General features: G+C 43.2%; 2 protein-coding genes across 5 annotated transcripts in view; both read right to left on the bottom strand.

Moving 5' to 3' along the window:
• LDLRAP1 (low density lipoprotein receptor adaptor protein 1) overlaps window positions 1-6,814 on the bottom strand; it is a 41,299-nt gene extending 34,485 nt beyond the window's left edge. Inside the window, exons 1-4 of one of the 3 annotated variants that reach the window (XM_064471698.1) lie at window positions 6,720-6,789; window positions 6,491-6,632; window positions 2,124-2,278; window positions 519-638 (exon numbers count right to left, since the gene is read on the bottom strand). The gene's annotated coding sequence lies outside the window, so the exon portion shown is untranslated. The other 2 variants (XM_064471697.1, XM_064471699.1) reach the window with 2 other exon arrangements.
• A 10,185-nt stretch (window positions 6,815-16,999) lies between these two features.
• The window catches only part of MACO1 (macoilin 1), a 30,811-nt gene continuing 29,507 nt past the window's right edge, over window positions 17,000-18,303 (bottom strand). For both annotated transcript variants that reach the window (XM_064471114.1, XM_064471115.1), the window contains exon 11: window positions 17,000-18,179. In XM_064471114.1, coding sequence (XP_064327184.1) covers window positions 17,977-18,179 — 203 coding nt within the window. In that variant the 3' untranslated portion in view covers window positions 17,000-17,976. The remainder of the gene's footprint in view (window positions 18,180-18,303) is intronic.

The following is an 18,303-nucleotide window of genomic DNA, read 5'->3' as shown; positions in this document are numbered from 1 at the left end:
ATACCCTTAAGGGCACCTTTTGTCATTGTCAGTTTTCTCCAGTTGCTGAAGAGGGACTGTACTGAGAAACACTGGGCTCTCATTGCATCATGTCGCATTTCGGGAACAGAGCTCTGCATGCAGTTTCTAGGAGGTGGGCAGAGGGTGCCAGGCTGGAGGAAACATCCCCAGCTGCTGTGCAGGGCATGAGAAGGGATATTTTGCTTTTCTTCCAGCCCAGTGAGAAATCCATGTTTGGTCTGTCTGGTATGAGAAAGCCACAGCTCCAGTTGTCCCTTCTTGGCAAAGGAGCATCAAATCCCCCTGCCCTGCGCGCCAGTTGCCATGGCTCTGCTAGGGCTGCGTTACTTATTGGATGTCAAATTACGTGCTCTTTCACAGAGCAAGAGGCACAAAGTTTTGAGGTAGGCTGGGGAATCATTTGGGAATCAGTTCTTGCACTTCAAGAGGAATCAAAGGGAGAAATAAGACTAATTTTATCAAATTCTATAGGGAGAAGAGGATGGAAGCAGTGTTACCTTGCGGTTAGTGCGCTGGTCTGGCGTTTGGGGAACTTTGGTTTATTTTGGCTTCTGCAGATGGGCTCGATGGATGACAATTAGCCAAGACGTCGGTCGTCTGTGTTTTAGCTTCTCCATCTGCCAAATGAAGAGAACAAGACAAATGAACTGATGAAGAGTGCTGCATGAAAGAGAGATTATGTGGTTAATTAACGATGGCAAGAGTTCAAGGTACAGACTTCCATAACATTTTCCTCTCAGGCCACAGCTCTCTCCCTGCTGCATGCTGGCGGGCTGGGTCAGGAGCAAGCCCAAAACCTCCCGCTGCCAGCAGCTCGGTCCTGGAGCTGGCTTCCCATGCACATCATCCGTCCATGCGCCCGACCCAGCCTGGCTTTGTGAGCAGGCTTGATTACAGCGTCACAGGCACTGCCAGCGACTGAGGACCAGACAGAAAAGGCATTGACTACTCAGGCTGTTAAAAACTGCTCGCTGCTGGCGCTGCAAACTTGTACGGCATCTGGACGTTGAGCTGGACTTCTCAGCAGCTGCTGTATGTTAAGGTTGGAGACAGAATGGGTAGGAAATACAGGAACCTTTTTTTAAGCTCAAATGAAAGGAGGCTTTTTAAGAGACAAAAAAACCCAAAACCACCCAAAACAAAACATGCAAACCTCATTATTTAAAAAAAAAAAAATCCATCAGAAATGTACTAGAAAATCTGTATTGCTTGCTGTTTAGTTAAATGGCTCTGTCTTGTGATCAGCTGCTAGAACTTGGTTTAGCAGAAGAACTGGGCATCTGTAGAACTACTGCTTTCATATTAAATCCCACAGGCTCCCTGCCAGGGAGCTGTGCTCTCCATAAATTTTTGACCATCTGTGTCCCCTTTGATGCTTTGGTGGGTTTTTTCCCCTCCCTTTCCTGAGCTCCAGGTTGACATTTGCTCTCTAGGATCAGAAGGCCGCCATCTTCATCGCTCTGGGAGAAGGGTTTTTACCCCAGAGTCTCCAAGCCCAGCTGCCAAAGCATTAAAAATCGCTTGTGAAGGGGTGCTGGGAGCTTTTAAGTCTCTCTGCAGTTGATGGGATGTGCCAGGCAGAGGCCAGCCAACCAAGACCATCGCGACACTCAGCTGTGAAGCCCACTTACCACGTACTCCAGTCTGTGTGCCTGGGACTCCTTGAAACCATCCTGTTAACCACCCAGCCACCGATGCAAACGAAACATGTTCGCAGGTAAAGTCCAGCAAGCAGTATCATAGCTTTCTTCTGGGTGGGGGCTGAGGCTTGGCAGGGCCAAACCTTTGAGAAATCAGTTTTCTACTTTTTTTCCTTTACAAAGAGAATTTCAAAGTCTTTGTGCATCTTCCTCTGCTTTCTGGCATAGCCAACGCCACCTGCCATCCTCCTCTTTAAATCAGCACCTCTGTTATCATTGCAGAGGTGCAGAGTCAACACAGTAGAAGCATAAAACAGACAGATTGGGGTTAACATCAGCTACAGTGGCTAAGTGGACTGATGGGTGCTTTTAATAACCGCAAATGCTATTCTTGGTGCTGATGATTTAGCAGTTTTCATAAGATACAGAGGGAATTAAAATGAATCTAAGGAGAGTACTTACTTTTCATCTACGCTCGCCTGCTGCCCGGGCTCTGGCTCATGCTATTACTGCAAGGAGGTATCACTGCCTTTCAGCAAAGAATCAAAATCCACAATCACTCGATTTAACAGCTGGAATATTGCAGTCTTCCTTCTGCACGTGGTCATCCAAGGTCACTGAAAAACATTTCAAGGATTTTTGTTTTGATTTTTATTTTGGCCTAGAACCTCTGCATCTCAGAAGCAAACAACACAAAACAGGCTGAGCTAGGACAAATCATTAGTTATTTGGCTAAAATGCATTTTTTTTTTAGTAAATGTATTTGAGTACATACAGTGGGTTGCTGTCTTTCTTTTTAGTCCAGATTTAGAGGCCAATCAGGAATGGTGGAATAGCCCCTCTACAGGTTTGGGCAAAAACCACAGGGACACAATCCCCTTCGTGCAAGCATGACCTGTCTAAGACGCAAAGCCCCAGCTCACCAGCCACGAACCTCGCCTTCCTGGATGAAACTTGCTGCAGTTTCATTTTCTTTAAGCACTGAAATTGCTTAGCAATTGGGGTCTTCATAAAGATCCTCTAAGGCAGCACAAATCCTTGCACCGAAAGGTTTCAGAGAACAGACATTGGGCCTTAGGAATCTAAGAAATTTTAATAAGTTTTTTTATGGCTTTTTTTTTTCCCCACCAGTGTTGAACAGCGTGGGTCCAGTAAATCTATTCCTACTCATGTTCTGAGCACTGCAGAAATATCTACCTGTAAGGCCCTCGTCTAGGTGGCTAACAGTGCAGGTTTTTAAGCATGCATACTACTAGAGCAAAGACAACCCAAAAAATGAGGCAGCGGCTACAGAATCAAGAAATTAGGCAATTGCAAGAGAACAAATGTGAAGTGAGAGACTAACTGCAGGATCAAAACAAGCACAGCTCTGAAGGCAGAAATAGTTCATGTTACAGGACAAATGCAACCAGAATAGGACAAATGTTGCATCTCTGCTATTAACACCCATAAATGTGCAGATACTGGCTTGTAGGTGATCACATTTCAGTGGCTCAGTAAACCCATCAGCTGATGCCCATCAGCAGCGTCACGGTAGCTGCCTGAGCTCTCACGGACCCATCCGCGAGGTAACACACCCGGGTTGTGGGGAGCAAAGACCGAGCCATCGCTCAGCAGAACCTGCCTGCCGTCGGTCGGGGTGGCTTGGCTGGCAGATGGCACCACGCCACCAGTTAAACACTATTGCCTTCAGGTGTGTGCTTGTAGCCTGCAGATGCGACTACCTGAGAGCAGACAAGCCAAGACTTGGCTGCAACTGATTATTCCTTTAGATTTACCAGTCCTGGCTACATATACTAAAACTACAAGTTCCTGGGGCAAGTCAAGCAACAAAAGGTTCATTAAAGTGGGTTAAAAGGTCACCTATCTGCTTCACCTAGATGACTGAAAAGGGCAGGGACAACCCAGCTTCCAGGCATTTACTATTGTATTTTTCATTGCTCTCCAATAATTTGAATTTTCACATTCATTAAATCAGCATTATCAATTCTCAACATTACCGCTTGCCTCATTTCCTCTCATACAAGATCTCCATTTATTCCATTCAAATCCTCAGAGACAGCTTCCTGTGTCCCTATTCTAACCCTCTTTAATGTTTAACTGTTCTCCTGGTATACCCCAAACCTCCCAAGGAGCAGGGGTCACAAGACTTGCTGCCTGGTGGATCCCCAGCCCTTATATCTCTGGCTGGGGAAAGAACAGCCCATTCCCCCGATCTCCAGCCTGCGCTTTCCTTTGCCTCCTGGGTTAGCTTCTCCACCTGCAGCCCCCTGTGCCCTTTCCCCATGGCTTTGGCATGAAGCTGCTCTCTGAGCTGTAATAAAGCGGAGTCAAGTTTTGCACAGCCTGTGGACACAGCCCCATTTCCCCTCCACTGAGATATTTTCCCATTGTCTATTTTGAAAGAGAAGTGGAATTGTGTTTGGAACATTGAAAGCATCTTAAAAATGAGGTGACATTGTCGCTGCTGGTGCTTCCATGGCAACATGCATTTGTTTCTCGGAGCTGTTTCATATTAATTAATACACCACTTCCATTCACGTGGCCCATATTCAGAGTGCACGGCACAGCCCCCACTGGGACTTTCTTGGGTCACATGAAATATTTATACTAAGAAATCAGAAGAAAGAACTTTTCTGGTGTGTTCTGGCCACTGGGACAGAGTGTGACACGCAGACACCCGATCACCCCTTTGCTAGCCCAGCGAGCACATTTGCTGACAGTAGCTGGGCAGAGCCCATAACAACATCCCACCCACACGATGGCAGGGCAGCCAGAGAAGCCCTGGTCCTGTTGATCGACCAGGACAGAACAAGGCAGGGCTTGTTACACAGCAACGAATCCAGGACTCTCCTCTTCATGCACTGACACAGGCAAGCTGCCCTACCTTGCCGCGCTGTGCTGACGTGTCTAGACGTGGCCAAAAGTGAGGTGATTCAGGGAACTGCACCAGCAAAATCCTTGGGCACAGAGAACTTGCATATCTTGCCTTCCCCTCCCTGCTGCAGGCTCTGGGGGAGCAGTCAGCTGAATGTGGGAGGGCGTGGGGGAGAAGCAGATCAAAGATGCGCTCCCCTGCCACAGCAGTAATAAAGACATAGCTGCGAGCGGAGCCTGCAGATGTTCTGCCTCTGGGCTGCGATCCTGCTGGATCCCACATGTGAAGAAGCAGGCTCTCGGCTGACTGAACCTGGATAGAATCACAGAATCCCAGGCTGGAAGGGACCTCAGGGATCATCTAGTCCAACCTTTCTAGGAAGAGCGCAGTCTAGACAAAATGGCCCAGCACCCTGTCCAGACGACTCTTGAAGGTGCTCAACGTGGCCGAGTCAACCCCTTCCCTGGGGAGATTATTCCAATGGTGACTGTCCTCACTGTGAAAAATTTCCCTCTGGTGTCCAACTGGAATCTCCCCAAGAGCATAGGACAGGGATTTCCAAAGAAAATTTAGGTGCTGCAAGCTGTGGCTAGGAAAGATTTGGTAGGTGCTACTACATAGTCTTAGCTCCAGCAGGAAGCCAAGGGGGTTTCCTACTCCAGTGACTCCAGCCTTTCAAGGGATACATAAAAATCAAGTGTTTGGACCCCGCATAGCTATCAAATACCCAATGGCACTTTCACAGGAGGAGGAGGGTGAGCCCCTGGGTTCTGGCTGAACTCCAATTTAGATAATTATGTTCTGCCAACCTTCATTCTTTCTGCAGCTTCAAGCGGATATGGGATTTGGAGGCTTTTCTCAGCGAGGTGTTTTTCTGGCCCTTTTCCCTGCTGACTAGACTCTTCAAAAAAAAAAAAGAAAACAACAAAAACAAACCCAACCAACCAGAACCCACCCCCCCCAATATCCCTTCATGTGCAGCCTGGCCTGTGCCCCACCAGCATCAGTCATCTTCACAGGCTCTGAAATGTACTTCATGAAGGCACTCATGAAGTCTGGGTCCCTCTCTGTCACTGGCTGTCCACATGCTTCCATAAATAAGAGGATCTGCCACAGACAGCTTAGAAATACTGACCTACTCCACAGCTAAAATACTGACGTCCTTCACCAGGCACTGTAGAGATCTACAAGTGTCAGACACTTCCTAAAGAGCCTGGCTTCACAGATGTGCAAGCCAAGAACTCTGCTCTCCCTGTTGACCTTTCTTCTGCCTGAGTGAAATGCTCGAACAGGGGACATTAAGTGATCAACAGCAAGCGTAAATTAGGTTAGCGAAAGGGAGAGACCTCTCACTGGAGCCGTGCCTTGGTATCATTTAAACAGGCTTGAGAGGCTTAATTGTAGGCTCTGGCAGAGCACAGACAGGCTGCTTCACCCCACGCTTGTGTAGTCACAGCTACGAGCAGGAACTGCCCCGGCTCCCAGAGTCACACAGCGTTTGCTGCCTAGCAGTGCGGGTGTAACCGAAACATTCCCATGTCCCTGTGAATTACAGTGAAAAGAGGGCTGATAAATCTCAATTGGCTGAACATACAAAACCCCTGAAGTCCCAGACAGCATGTGTTTGTTTTCTCGCTGCTGCGGCTCCTTGTTTTCTCACTGCTGTGGCTCCTGTTGTCAGGATCTGTCAGGAGATTTCCCTCTATATTTCACTATGATGGGAGCACGTGCAGCTTGGATTCTGCTCAATCCCCTTTTACCGGCTTAATCTGAAGCTGCAAAGCAGGGGGCCAAAAGCTCAGAAGAGAGAAGCTGTTCCTTTGAGCCTGCCTATGAACATCTTGGAGGTTAATGAAGAGATTCCCAAAGTTGCAACAATTGCATGGACAGTCCATGAAGTGCAAGAGCTTCCCTACATGGAAAGGTTGGAATTATTTCAGTTCTCTCCCACCTGATGATCTCTCACGATCCTTTATTGGACTGACAGGGCTTCTCCCGGTGCTACATGTCATAGGCAACATCTCAGAAGTCCTCATCCTTTTCCTCCTGGGGAACAGTGCTTTCACAGCAGACTTCCAAGGCCCTTGTCAGTTCTGAAAGATAAAGCAGCAGCATTTATTTCTTCATGTCAACAACCACCCTTTTTGACTCTGCTTTTACATACCGACTGCCTTATTTACTGGAAAGAAGGTTCTTATGTCGCGTCCCTTGCTCCCTTGAGATGTAGCTGCACCAAAAAGCATTCGTATGCTGCTTTCCTTTTTGTTTCTGACTGTTCACCTCTGGCAGAGACTCACCTCTTGATATTCCCACTCTTAACTATGTTTCCTTTTGCAAAACACACTAGTTTCATCCCTCTGATGAAGCAATGAGCTCGGGAGTGTCCAGAGGGACTTGCAACATTATTAATGCGTAAAAGCCAGCAGCTACACGCAATGCCTTACTCAAAGAGGGTTTGGTTTTGGTTTAAACTGTGAAATTAAACATCCGTTCTCCTAACAACTACAGAACTTGGCAGCACCGTGACAACGCCCCTCCTACAAGGCTCTCGATGGCTTTTCTCTAGGTTGCATGCTATCATCCTTATTTTAAATAGGGGAAAAAAAGTTCAAAGCACACACAGGTTAAATGCTTCGCCTGAAACCACAAAGAAAGAGAGTGGCGGGGTTGGGAAAAAATGAGGTCTCTTCCCACCCTTCAGGAAAATCAAAATGTTAAGCCAGATTCTCGATGTCCTTTCCAATTAACTTTCAGTAGAGGAAAATAGTCAAAGTGCAGGTTCAGTATTGAAATGCTGTCACAGACTCTGGCTAGCCTGCAGTTAACTTGCCCCTACGAGATTGGATCAGAAAGGCTCAGCAGCATGCCTTAGACCTAAAATTAATAGAGAAGATCACTCTTCAGCTGGAGCAATGGGATGCCCATCTCTTTTGGGAAAGATACCTGCTGGTGCCGTTCAATTCAATTACACCTGAAGATCGTATGCGGGCAGCTGCACACAGAGGTTTCGGGATGACCCCTCCCTCCCAGCCGCACCGCAGGCTGCGTTTTCGCAGCACAGATTATTGCTAGACACTTCTGATTGCACATAATTTCTGCACAGATTGTGGGTGTAAAAACATAGCACCCGCTCATTTCCTTTGCATGTCTGCCACGTGCTAGCTGAGCTCTCAGGAAACGGTGCGCAGCGGCAGCCCTTTGGGCTGCAAACCACTGCAAACCACCCTCAGCCTGAGGTTCATTTTCAGTTACGGATACAGAAGGAGGTGCCCATGCCTCATTCGAGGAAGCACAGTAACAGATGTAATTGCTCCCACTTAATTAAGAAGGGTGACCTTCGGGTTGCAGCTGTCCTACGGCAAAACAGCTCTTCCTCCAAGCTCATTGTTTAGGATGATCAGGCGGAGCATAGTACAGAGCACCACTGCATATCATGAAGAGAAGGTAATTGTGCTTTCACCTGCTATTACAGAGACAGGTTTTCTACTCAGGCTTGCAGATGACCTTCTCCAATCAAACATTAACTTTGCAGCAAACAATCATTAGGGAGCATTTGCAGGCTTTAATAATTAACGCTTTTATTAATCCACTGACTCCACTTCAAGCAACAGGTCTCTCCGAAATTAATTCTGTTGCCATTTAGAGGAGAAAGAAATGAACACCATTTCAAGGCGGAGAAGGAAGAAGGTATTTAGATTCCACTGCACTGTCTAAAGATACTGGATCTGCTCCTAGAACTGTAATTATGCAACTTATTAACTGAACTGCCAAACATAAGGCTATGTAATTTTCAAAGCCTGGGCTTTGAGAAATAGTATTACTGGCAGCCGTGCAATCCAAAATCCAATCAAGAAAGACCACAAACTTTCAACTGGCTGGAAGTCCATCAGCTGCTTATTGGCTGCAAAAAGCAAGGGAGATGAAGAAAGAGGTCCAGCTAAGCAAATTATCTCCTTCAGAATAAGGGACCTGCTTCTCTAAAGAGCCAAGCAATGAGCGGGGGGAGAGATGCATCTTCAGAGCTGTACTGCATAGAAAGCCCAGCTGGGAGGGAGTAACTTCTGCCTGTCAAGCAAGATATCTCAGCTCAGTGATTGCTTTGGCTTATGAGACTTTGCAGTTGTGCTGAGAACTCCAGGAATTTTAAAGGTCAAAAAAAAACCCCCAAACCCCAACAGGGACCCCAAAACATGCCATGGCTCAGTTGCCAGTGATGATTTTGAATCCCTGCCCAATAGCTCTTTTAAGTGCTATCACAAAACAAATAAAGTTGCTGTTTCACAAGCTAACTAGAGAGTCAACCAGATCAGATACAGAAACTGGGAAGAACTCAATGGATTTCTTACCCTTACTTTTTTGCTTCCTTGGATCACCATGTATTTAAGAGCAGGGCAGGCACGAGACTGGTGCAACTGAAAGAAATTGCAAAGCAAACTCATCTAAGGGCAGAAGGAAATCTGTAAGCGTTAATTAATGTAACTGCTATTAAACATGCAATGCTGAAAAAATAAGGAGCAAGTGCTGAGAAAATTCTCCCGTTTAATCCTTCTCCCTCCTATGTCTCCCCCCTGCCTCTCCAGATCAGCTTCCATGGGGCAATTAGCTGTCTTACCATTTTTCAGTTAAAAACCCCCTTTTTGCAGCAAGTTGCAGTGACAGGGCTGGGAGCAGAACCTACTCTTGCTCAGGGCTTTGCAGAGCTCTGCCTAAACCACCAGATAATGCTCCCTTTTGAGTGGTTTGGTACATGTGGGATAATTGAACAGGCTCCCTCTGCAGTGAATAACTCTTGCCTTTCTGTTTGAATACTTGAGGAGCGTTTTGATTTTCTAAGTATTGCTGCCATTTAGAAACACAGCATGAGAATCAGACTGTTAATGCATTACTGTGTTCCATAATATGTAGTAAAACTCATGGTTTCAATTCCTCCAGCTTCTCCCCTGTCAATGCCTAAGTGGGGGTCCTGCCGCTCTCCATCGCGTTACTACATTTCCCTCCTTTTTTCTTTAGCTATGGTAAATCAGAAACAAATTAAAAAGAGAGGGATCAGAAGATATCAGACTCTTGTTAGAAATATGCATATACTTAGCTTTCCCTTTTATTATTACCGAAGTTTTGCAGCTGTGGGCAAGACAAGACATAGGAGGAAGCCAAATATTTTACAAAATATCTGCCAGAGAAATTCCTACCTGTAAACTATTACATGCAGCCCCTGCATTCCTGTATGTCTGAGCTCAGTGAAGCCCCCCTCAGAAATATTGACTATTTTAATAATGCCCTGTACTGGTTTTGGCTGGGCTAGAAATAAACATTTAAAACAGCAACAAATACGGAGTGAGATTTAACATATTTCCCTGAGAAGCCAAGAAACAAAAATCCCATTTTACAGATGGGTAAGCAAGTAGGGAGGAGTTAAATGATTTCCTCCAGGAATCTTGTCATGAGGAAGATGGTATTAAAGTTACAATGATCCTGATTTCTTGGCATCATTCAAAATTGGCTGTGACCCTCTGAAGCCCAATATACAAAATAAAGTCCTTGCAGCCAGAGCAGATTAGATGCTTCAAAAGCAAAGCACGAATGGCAAGACCACTGTCTGAGAAGGAATAATGTTAACTTGTCGTCAGCCAAGCCTTTTTGTTTTAACAAGTACGACTTGGTTTGCTTTAAATAGGCTTTAAGACAAAGTAGTTGCACAAACACACTAACTTGCAGTATGTGCAGTCCTGTGGATAGGGGTCTTCTGATTAACTCCGAAGCCTAGGAAGGCTCGGCCTCTACACAGAGCTCTTTCTGCAGCAGCTAATGGTCTCCCCCTCCTCTACACAACTGCCTGTTTCCTCAAACACTGTAGGAGCTTGTATATCCTTAGTATTAACAATTTGCTGCCAATTTTAACTGAAATTAGCAAACTGATATCAAAACTAAGCTGAAGCAGACAGACACTCAGCCATATGGAAATACTTAAATTTCCATATGAAGACCAGGTAAAAGAGAGTAGGAAATATACTTCCACGTTTCTGTATAGAGACAGAAAATGATGAGCATCAGGCTTTATCAGTCTGCACCTGTAAGACACAGTTACTGACACTCAGAAATATGTGTTAAAAAGATTACCCATAACGTATAGAATTTCTTTTAATGTAGTGGCACAAAATAGACGAATGATACTCAAGCAAATTTAAATAGGCATCTGGAAAAAATGTGTCCTTGTGAAACATTAAAGGGATCATTTGTACCTGGTAAACCAGCTGTCCACTGACAGGAAGAGCCTTGAGGTCTCACTTTCCTGCAAGTGGGTTTGGAAAGTTGCGCTAATGATATGTAAAAATGCCATTACAAAAGGGCAGGTCCATTTTTATACCCTGCACTCACATTGATATACTGACTCCTCGGAGCAGCAGACATGAATCTTTAGATGTAGCAGCAGTTTAAGCCTGAATTACTAGGTCTTATTCGAGTTGCCAGCTCTGCCAAGGGCTTGAACCTGCTGAAATTCACACAGCAAGATGAGTTTTGTGAAGAGCTCAGCTTCCATCTGGGCACCAGAATATGCGCCGAGCTCCTTGGCAAACCCAGTCCCAGCAGAGCGGTTTTCTGAGGTGCGGAGGAGGGGGAGCAAAGCCAGCATACTTGCACCTTGCTAGCCAAGTCATAAAACAGGAACGCTGCTGTGCTTCTAGTTTGATTGATTTCTCCCTCCTCTTCTGCAAGTTCACTCAGGCTCTGAGCGCTTCAGGGCAAAAAGCCCCCTAGTTTTCTGCATACACGTAACACAAGGCACAAATGCTCTGAGTTTGGTCCGGGCTTGTAAGCGCTACTTATAGATTACTAATGTATGGAATAAAAAAAGAGTTAGAAATAACTAAATGGAAGGGGGGGAGGGGGGAAACAGGGAAAGCAAATTCATTCCATAATCCTCCTCATCTTAAAAGCATAACCTCCCACCCACCAGCCCGCTCAGCGCGGCTGTACAGCTGCGTGGCAACGCACGCTGTACACGCCAGACAATGAGACACAGCACAGCGCTTAAAAGAACCAGTGTGGAGAATTGCATTTAAATGAGGAAGCCAAAGGAATGAGCTAATGAAGGTCAGCTCCACGAGAACAGGGTGTTAATAGGACGTCCTACAGCACTGGTGTGGTTTCTACCTGCCCCATGTTAAAATTTGGTATAAAGTGTTAATCTGAAGTTAAAAAAAGAGTATTTGTAAACATACCGTATTTTCAACGTAGTGACTTTTGATGCTGGGCGTCGCTTACTATAAGCTGGACTTTAATGAGAAGCATTATTCTCAATAGAAATCTAAACCAGCTCTTCCAGACAAGTCAATACGCTTGCAAATAGTTTCAGCAACTTGTTTTTAGCCATAAGTCATCAGATACTGGATCATAAACTAGACTTTAGTCCAGGACTAAATGTTTTTCACCTGCGTTTCTAAGTAATACCTTTCTTTTATGGGAGGTGACAATTCTACACCTCTGGATAGCCACGACATAATGGCCTGTAGGGTATCATGAATAGCCATGGAACTTTGAAAGGTATTTAAGCTGTAATATTAGTGTTCCCAAGGGAAGAGAGTTACTGGCAAGCTGCAGCCGAAGCAGGCAGACACCCAGTAAAGGCAGTTCAGCAGGTAAGTACCATCACCACAGACAGAAGGCGGGTGAAATACTACAGGTGTATACCCTGTGGAAAGTTTCCTGTATTTCCATCCATTTCAACCAAGGATCTATATCGCTTCGGCTTCTGATTATGGAGAATAAAGCAAAGCCTTCTTTCTTGCCTTTCTTTGAATCTCTGTATAGTCTCACATGGAGAGAATGTTTGCATATTGATTATACTTTTATTATCACACAAATCCATGTATTTCTGAGCTCTCCAGGCTTCCCAAGATGAATTTCCTATTCTTTCACATAATGGAAAGACTATGAAATAACATTCAGATGTCCATTTAAAAGGAAATGGAATTTTTTCCAGTATGTTGGTGACTGAGTAAGGTTCATGATTTGCTCGCTGAGCCGGGCCAGGCTCACTCCAGGCATCCTGGGCCCTCTCGTGGCTGTTTCAGAGAGGACACAAAGTACTTTTCCTTTCAGTAAGTTCTCACTTTGAGAAAACTCCAAGACAGGTTCTCTTTGGGCCCTGCAGATCTCAAATATTTTCACTGAAAACTGCTGTGAACCACACCACTTAGTCTCAGATCCAAACTTACTTGGGGTTTAGGGGTACCTGGATTTTTTTTTCCTTCAAGCTAGTCACCAGTAAAACACCACTTCTTTTTTCCCCATCAACACAGTTCAATATTTTAAAACTTAAGCCTCTAAGGATGGCATATGATTCAGATTCTTTACAGATACGGCTCCCTGCTGCCCTCCAAAGAGCCCCAGGGGCTTTGCAGACAGAAACGCATTCCCATGGGCAATGGATGCACCCTAGGTAATGGCTTCCGTTTGCTTTTTGATACATGGGACTAAAAGCAGATGAAGCATAAATCTTCTCATGATAAAAATTGCTTGCAATTATTTTATATGGCAGTTAATTCATAGATAGGTCTAAGAAAAAAACAACCCTAAACCTATTTAAAAAAAGAAATTAAGATAAACAGATGGTTTTAAGTGACAATACACCTGAAAAGGTTACAAAAAACAGAGAGACTGCCTAAAAAGATCATCAAGAGACCAAACTGTTTAGTCAAGGTTAATGAAAGTTAGGATATAGTGACAAACGCATGAGCAAACAGATCAGATTAAGTGAGCAATTACGGAGATAAAGATTGTAAAATGCTGGTTATTTCAATCTTGTAAGAATCCCTTGGTTTTAGCACCGTCTTAAATTGTCTTTAAAACGCTTGTTATGCATTTTGCATAGGAATGTTTCAATCAGACTTTGAATGGAATGGCTTGAAAGCAAAGGATAAGAAAATTCACCTGAAGCTGACACTTGGTTTATGGCCAGGGTACTGCATTACAGCTGTGTTCGTTAGGAAAAGGAAATTGTTAAGCTACTGCTGTGGGGTAGAGCAAGAAAAAGCTGCATTTCCCCACAAAAACTGTACTACTCCTGGAGCACTTCCAGAAACATAAAGAGACCAGGCTACCTTTCACTAACTGCCACTATTATTTTATGATAATTAAACCATTATTGTTCATACCAGCTAAATTTTGATGGGAAATAATTTCTTGTTAATTATGTAAGGCATATAGTTTAAAGATTTTCATTGTAAGCACTAAACCCCCGTATTTTCTGAACCTGACAACATGCTCTAGAACAGCATAATTACCACTCAGATTACAGGTAAATGAGCCACTTACATCTGAACTTGATTGAAAAGGATTCTTGCCCTTTTTTCTGCCTATTCTCCTTTATTAGAAGTGCTTTACTCAAATGGTTGTGTATTATTTTAGTGCATCATAGAAGCTGATTCAATTAAGATACTGTGGCATCTCAGATTTCATTTTTATAATCTATTATGTCTGAAGGTCCATTTCTGACCTTGACTTCCAAATTGCAATACAAGAAAAGGAAGTGTCCAGCAGCAAACAAACATCCCCCACTGCACATTAGCTCCTGTGTGAGTACTGAATAACATTTGAGCTTATGACTAAAACTTGTGAGTTTAAAAAAAGGTGGGGGGAGGGCAAATAAAACACCCCAGCAAAACCCCGAGCAACTTACTGCTGCAGATGATCAAGTTGCTGCACTACAGTGGTGCTCAGTGCCAGCAGCACACAAACCTGTTTGGACGAGGCCAGGTGCAGACTTTGGGCTAGGCTCTCTTTCCACCCTCAGAGGCTGATCTTGGGAACGGTCTTATTCTCAATAGCAGGCACTATTGGTAAAGGAAAAGGGTTAAACTTTTTAATAGAGTGTTTCCTATCAAATGCTCTTGGGAAGGAGTTCAATTTTTATATTGAAGTGCAAAAAAAAATCCATCTGTTGCGTGCAAATATTATCAATAACAAGATATTCGGAGCAGCCAGCTCCCGGACACGATAACGGCAGATCAGGAAACGCCAGAAGGCACGTTTCCCTTGGCATAAGAAACAGTCTGGGAGCCAGTTACTCTAGCGTGCAATGCCAGTGTGCTTAAGGCAATGTGGAGGTAAGAAAACAACTTCCAAATCCAATTTAACAATTAAGAAAAAGGAAAACCAAACCACAAGTTTGTTCTGCTTAGACACTTCGGAGGAAACACCTACTTTAAGGTAAATGGAAGTTCACCTGCTTTCCTGCACTGACGTTGGTATCTGCAGCTTCGTTTCCAGCTGGCCATAGAGGACATTTCAGTCAAAGCAGCCATTTTTTCCTTTTCTGGAAGTTATTTGATGAAGCAAGACTGAGTTCAATATATGCATTTAAGCCCTCCCTTCCCCATCACCATGAAATATGCTATGAAAAGGAACCTAGTTCATCTTAGCTCAGTTATAGAACAGATTCTATGAATAAAGGAGCTTTTCGTTAAATATTAAAAATAGAATTACATACTGCTTTCCGCTCTACTTAGAATTTTAGCGAGGATAAACCCTGAGGTGCTCAAAACCATTACATAGGAGTCCTGTCTTTCCATTACCTTTTCTTCCTAGACTTACGCTGGCTGGAAAAAGTTCTGGATAGTTCAGTCTTTCTTTGGCAGATGTCTCTAGAGTATTTATTCTGCAGTAATGTTTCAAAATTGACTGTAGAAAAAACAAAACACCCTAGGTGACCCTTCTGCAGTCTTACGTTGTTAAATTCCCCATGTATTAATCTTGCAAGTACAATTTATGATGAGTCATTAAGATATTTTCCATTTGAGACATTTAAATATTTAAAGAGCCAGAGGCTGGCTGGCGTAAGATTTGAGTGCTTAAATTACCTCCTTCCACTCACTCCACTTACCCTGCAGAGCAGACTCATGCCCGCAGATACCTTCACCTTTCCTAAAGGAACATTTCCGTTTGAACTGAGGAGGGTACCCGAGAATGCAACTTCTGCTGCACTGCAACGGGATCTGTTAAAACTGCAAGCTTCTCTGATGTATTTTGATTAGGAAATGATCTAGGTGTATGTCTGGTGGGGGTTTGAGAAGAAGGAAAAAAAAAAAGAATGTGTCCTCAGGGAATCGGGAGGTTCTGGCAGCAGCAGAATCACAGAATAGTTGAGGTTGGAATTTCTTGGTGCCTGAAACATTTTACCTGGAGGCCTAATGCAGTCAGAGAACACCCGGGTCAGGACCAGCTATGGCAGTAGCCAAAGCAAAGATGTAAAAGGCAGCTCATTTGCCCTGAATACAACTGCAGGATTCCCAATAAAAAAATTTACATCAGGAACTGTGGCTGCTAAGAGAAGTTAAGCAGATATACTGAAAACCAGCAACAAGTTGTTCTTTATCTAGACAAGGACAATGCTTACATCCCCAAATCGTCCATCTTGGGTTTGCTTTTGCAGTAAGGAGAATGGCAGGAAAGGAACAAAGGCTGAACTTAAAGACATACTTTGGCAATTCTCAAGAAATTTACCTTTCTGGGTTTTTTTTTTTTTTTTTTTTTTTTTAAGAGCCCAACAACAGGGTAACTTGCAAAGTGTATACACAAAAAACCATACATTCTTCCTTCTGTTTCACAGAAGTGAAGCTCTGGTGCAGAAGAGAAGACTTACCTGGAATAACAGAGTGCTCTTTAAACAAAATGTTTTCTTTATACCAGGCTAAATTAGGTCAGTTAAAAAGGCAAAAAAAATTTGTTGTTTTTTTTTTTTTTATCTGCAAGAAAACGTTTATTCTTTGTAAACCCCACAGAAAAAAAGAATGCAGCCAAGACCAAGTATTGAACGAAAATTGTGCCAAAGTAGGCAGCAAAATGGGGGAACCTCAACACAAAAAGTCAGTGACAATATTTCATGTTTTGCACAAAGATGAAAAACCTATGACATTTCTGAGTAACACTTTTATGGTGACAATTACACAAGATGATTCAAAAATGCAAATGACAGCAACATGCACACCTGGCTAAAGCTAGTTGTTTTATCCCAAAAGAATATCTGTGATTAAAATGATGACATTTTAATACTTCTATTGACTTGCGTGTCCTACTTAATTTTTTTTTAAATGAGGCATACATGCCAATTTACATGAAGCTTTTTAAAAATTTTCTTTTTTTTTAAAAGAACTTTGTCCTTCAGAGCCCACTGCATGTTTGCAAAATCAAAAATGTTGGGTTTGTAATTCTGCTAGTTTCCGATACAATTTTGCTTCCCACCCCTCCAATCCCCACCCTCAAAAAATCTGAAACACTTCAGAAGTTGCCAGTGCAAACACTTTCTATCAATGTACAACATACATTTTAACTTAAACCTTTGTGCAATTTATGAGTTTCCTTTAAAACTCCTTAAAAACTCCTTGGCACAACAGCTGAAAAATATTCAGCTCCATTTAAACTGTCGAACATAAGGTGATATAAAGTGTAAATCACAGCTGAATAAAATAAAAAAAACCCAGAACTGCAGCTTTTATTAGCCAGCTTTACAGTCTCTTGTATACAGTACATTGCACAGTTCCGCCTTCACAATAACGCTTCCTGTATTAATATTGTGCCTTCCACGATGCAGTATAATCAAGGCAAGTTACAGAACACTGCTGAGTTTATATCAAAATAAACAGAAGATGTAACCTTGGTTTATAATGAACATCCAAATTACCATGTACAATTTGCAGTAGACTCTGTAATGAGCTTGATATATAAGCTAGATGACAGTGAAGGGGGAAAAAATAGTTTAAACTATCAAGTTTCCTCTTGAAATGTCTTTTTCCAAGGCACTGCGAACAAGACTGTTAGCAATTCTCAATGACTAAAAACACCAATGGGAATATAAATATTTCACACAACAACCACCGTCACATCATCATCATCATCTAGAGTCTTATTCTCTCCCTTAAACAACGCCCCTGAAATTTGTTTGGTCCTTTGGGGGGTAATCAAATTATCTTCTGCAACATCACATATTTGTATTTAATACATCTATAAATCAAAGCTTTGTTAGATTATTTAACCCTTTCATTGTAAAAACTAAAAGTTTTTCCTCACTATTTCTGAATGAATCTGCAAATTCGACTTACAAAAAAAAACCTGAAAGGGTTCAAAATCAAGCAAAGCCCTGTCTTTTTCAAGAGGAAACCATGCAAGAGTACATAAAAAGGCAAAATTGGCTACTTGAAAACCAAGAATTGTTTTTAATGCATTGGCCAAGGAAAATAAATTGCAAAGTTCTGTGAGGTTTTCTAAAAATTTACAAGAAAAACTGATGGGCAGTTCTAGTCAATCCAGATGTTCTTTTATCCTGTTTTAAATGACAACAAATACAGTCTCACACAATACAATTTCATCTTGACTGCAAGAGACACTCCTGTGTGATGCCTTCAGCATGATAAAATTACTGGGCAAAAAGAAAATTGGCATTCATTTCTTCAAGGGCTGATAAACAGAGGCATTGGGATCAAGTCCAGAAGGGCTGGTCTCCACAAATTTGGAAGAATAATGTGGGGAAACAGGACTCAGAGTGCTGGTGGCTGCAGTGTATGTTATGCTGGGCATTACTGCCATAACTTCTGCAATCTTCTGTTTTAGGTCCTTGATTTCCTGATCTTTTTGAATGATTTGCCCTGAAAACAGCAAATAACATCACTTAGAACCAGCAGCATGGTTTCACCCTCCACCAACTGTTCAATGGTAAGAGCTCTTGAAACAAAACTCCCAGAAGACATTCGGCGCTCTAACACGACATCA

Source organism: Phalacrocorax carbo, chromosome 22 (assembly GCF_963921805.1).
Source record: "Phalacrocorax carbo chromosome 22, bPhaCar2.1, whole genome shotgun sequence".
Lineage (NCBI taxonomy): Eukaryota > Metazoa > Chordata > Aves > Suliformes > Phalacrocoracidae > Phalacrocorax > Phalacrocorax carbo.
The sequence above is the reverse complement of the archived record's forward strand: the minus strand, read 5'-3'. Positions and strand labels throughout refer to the sequence as shown.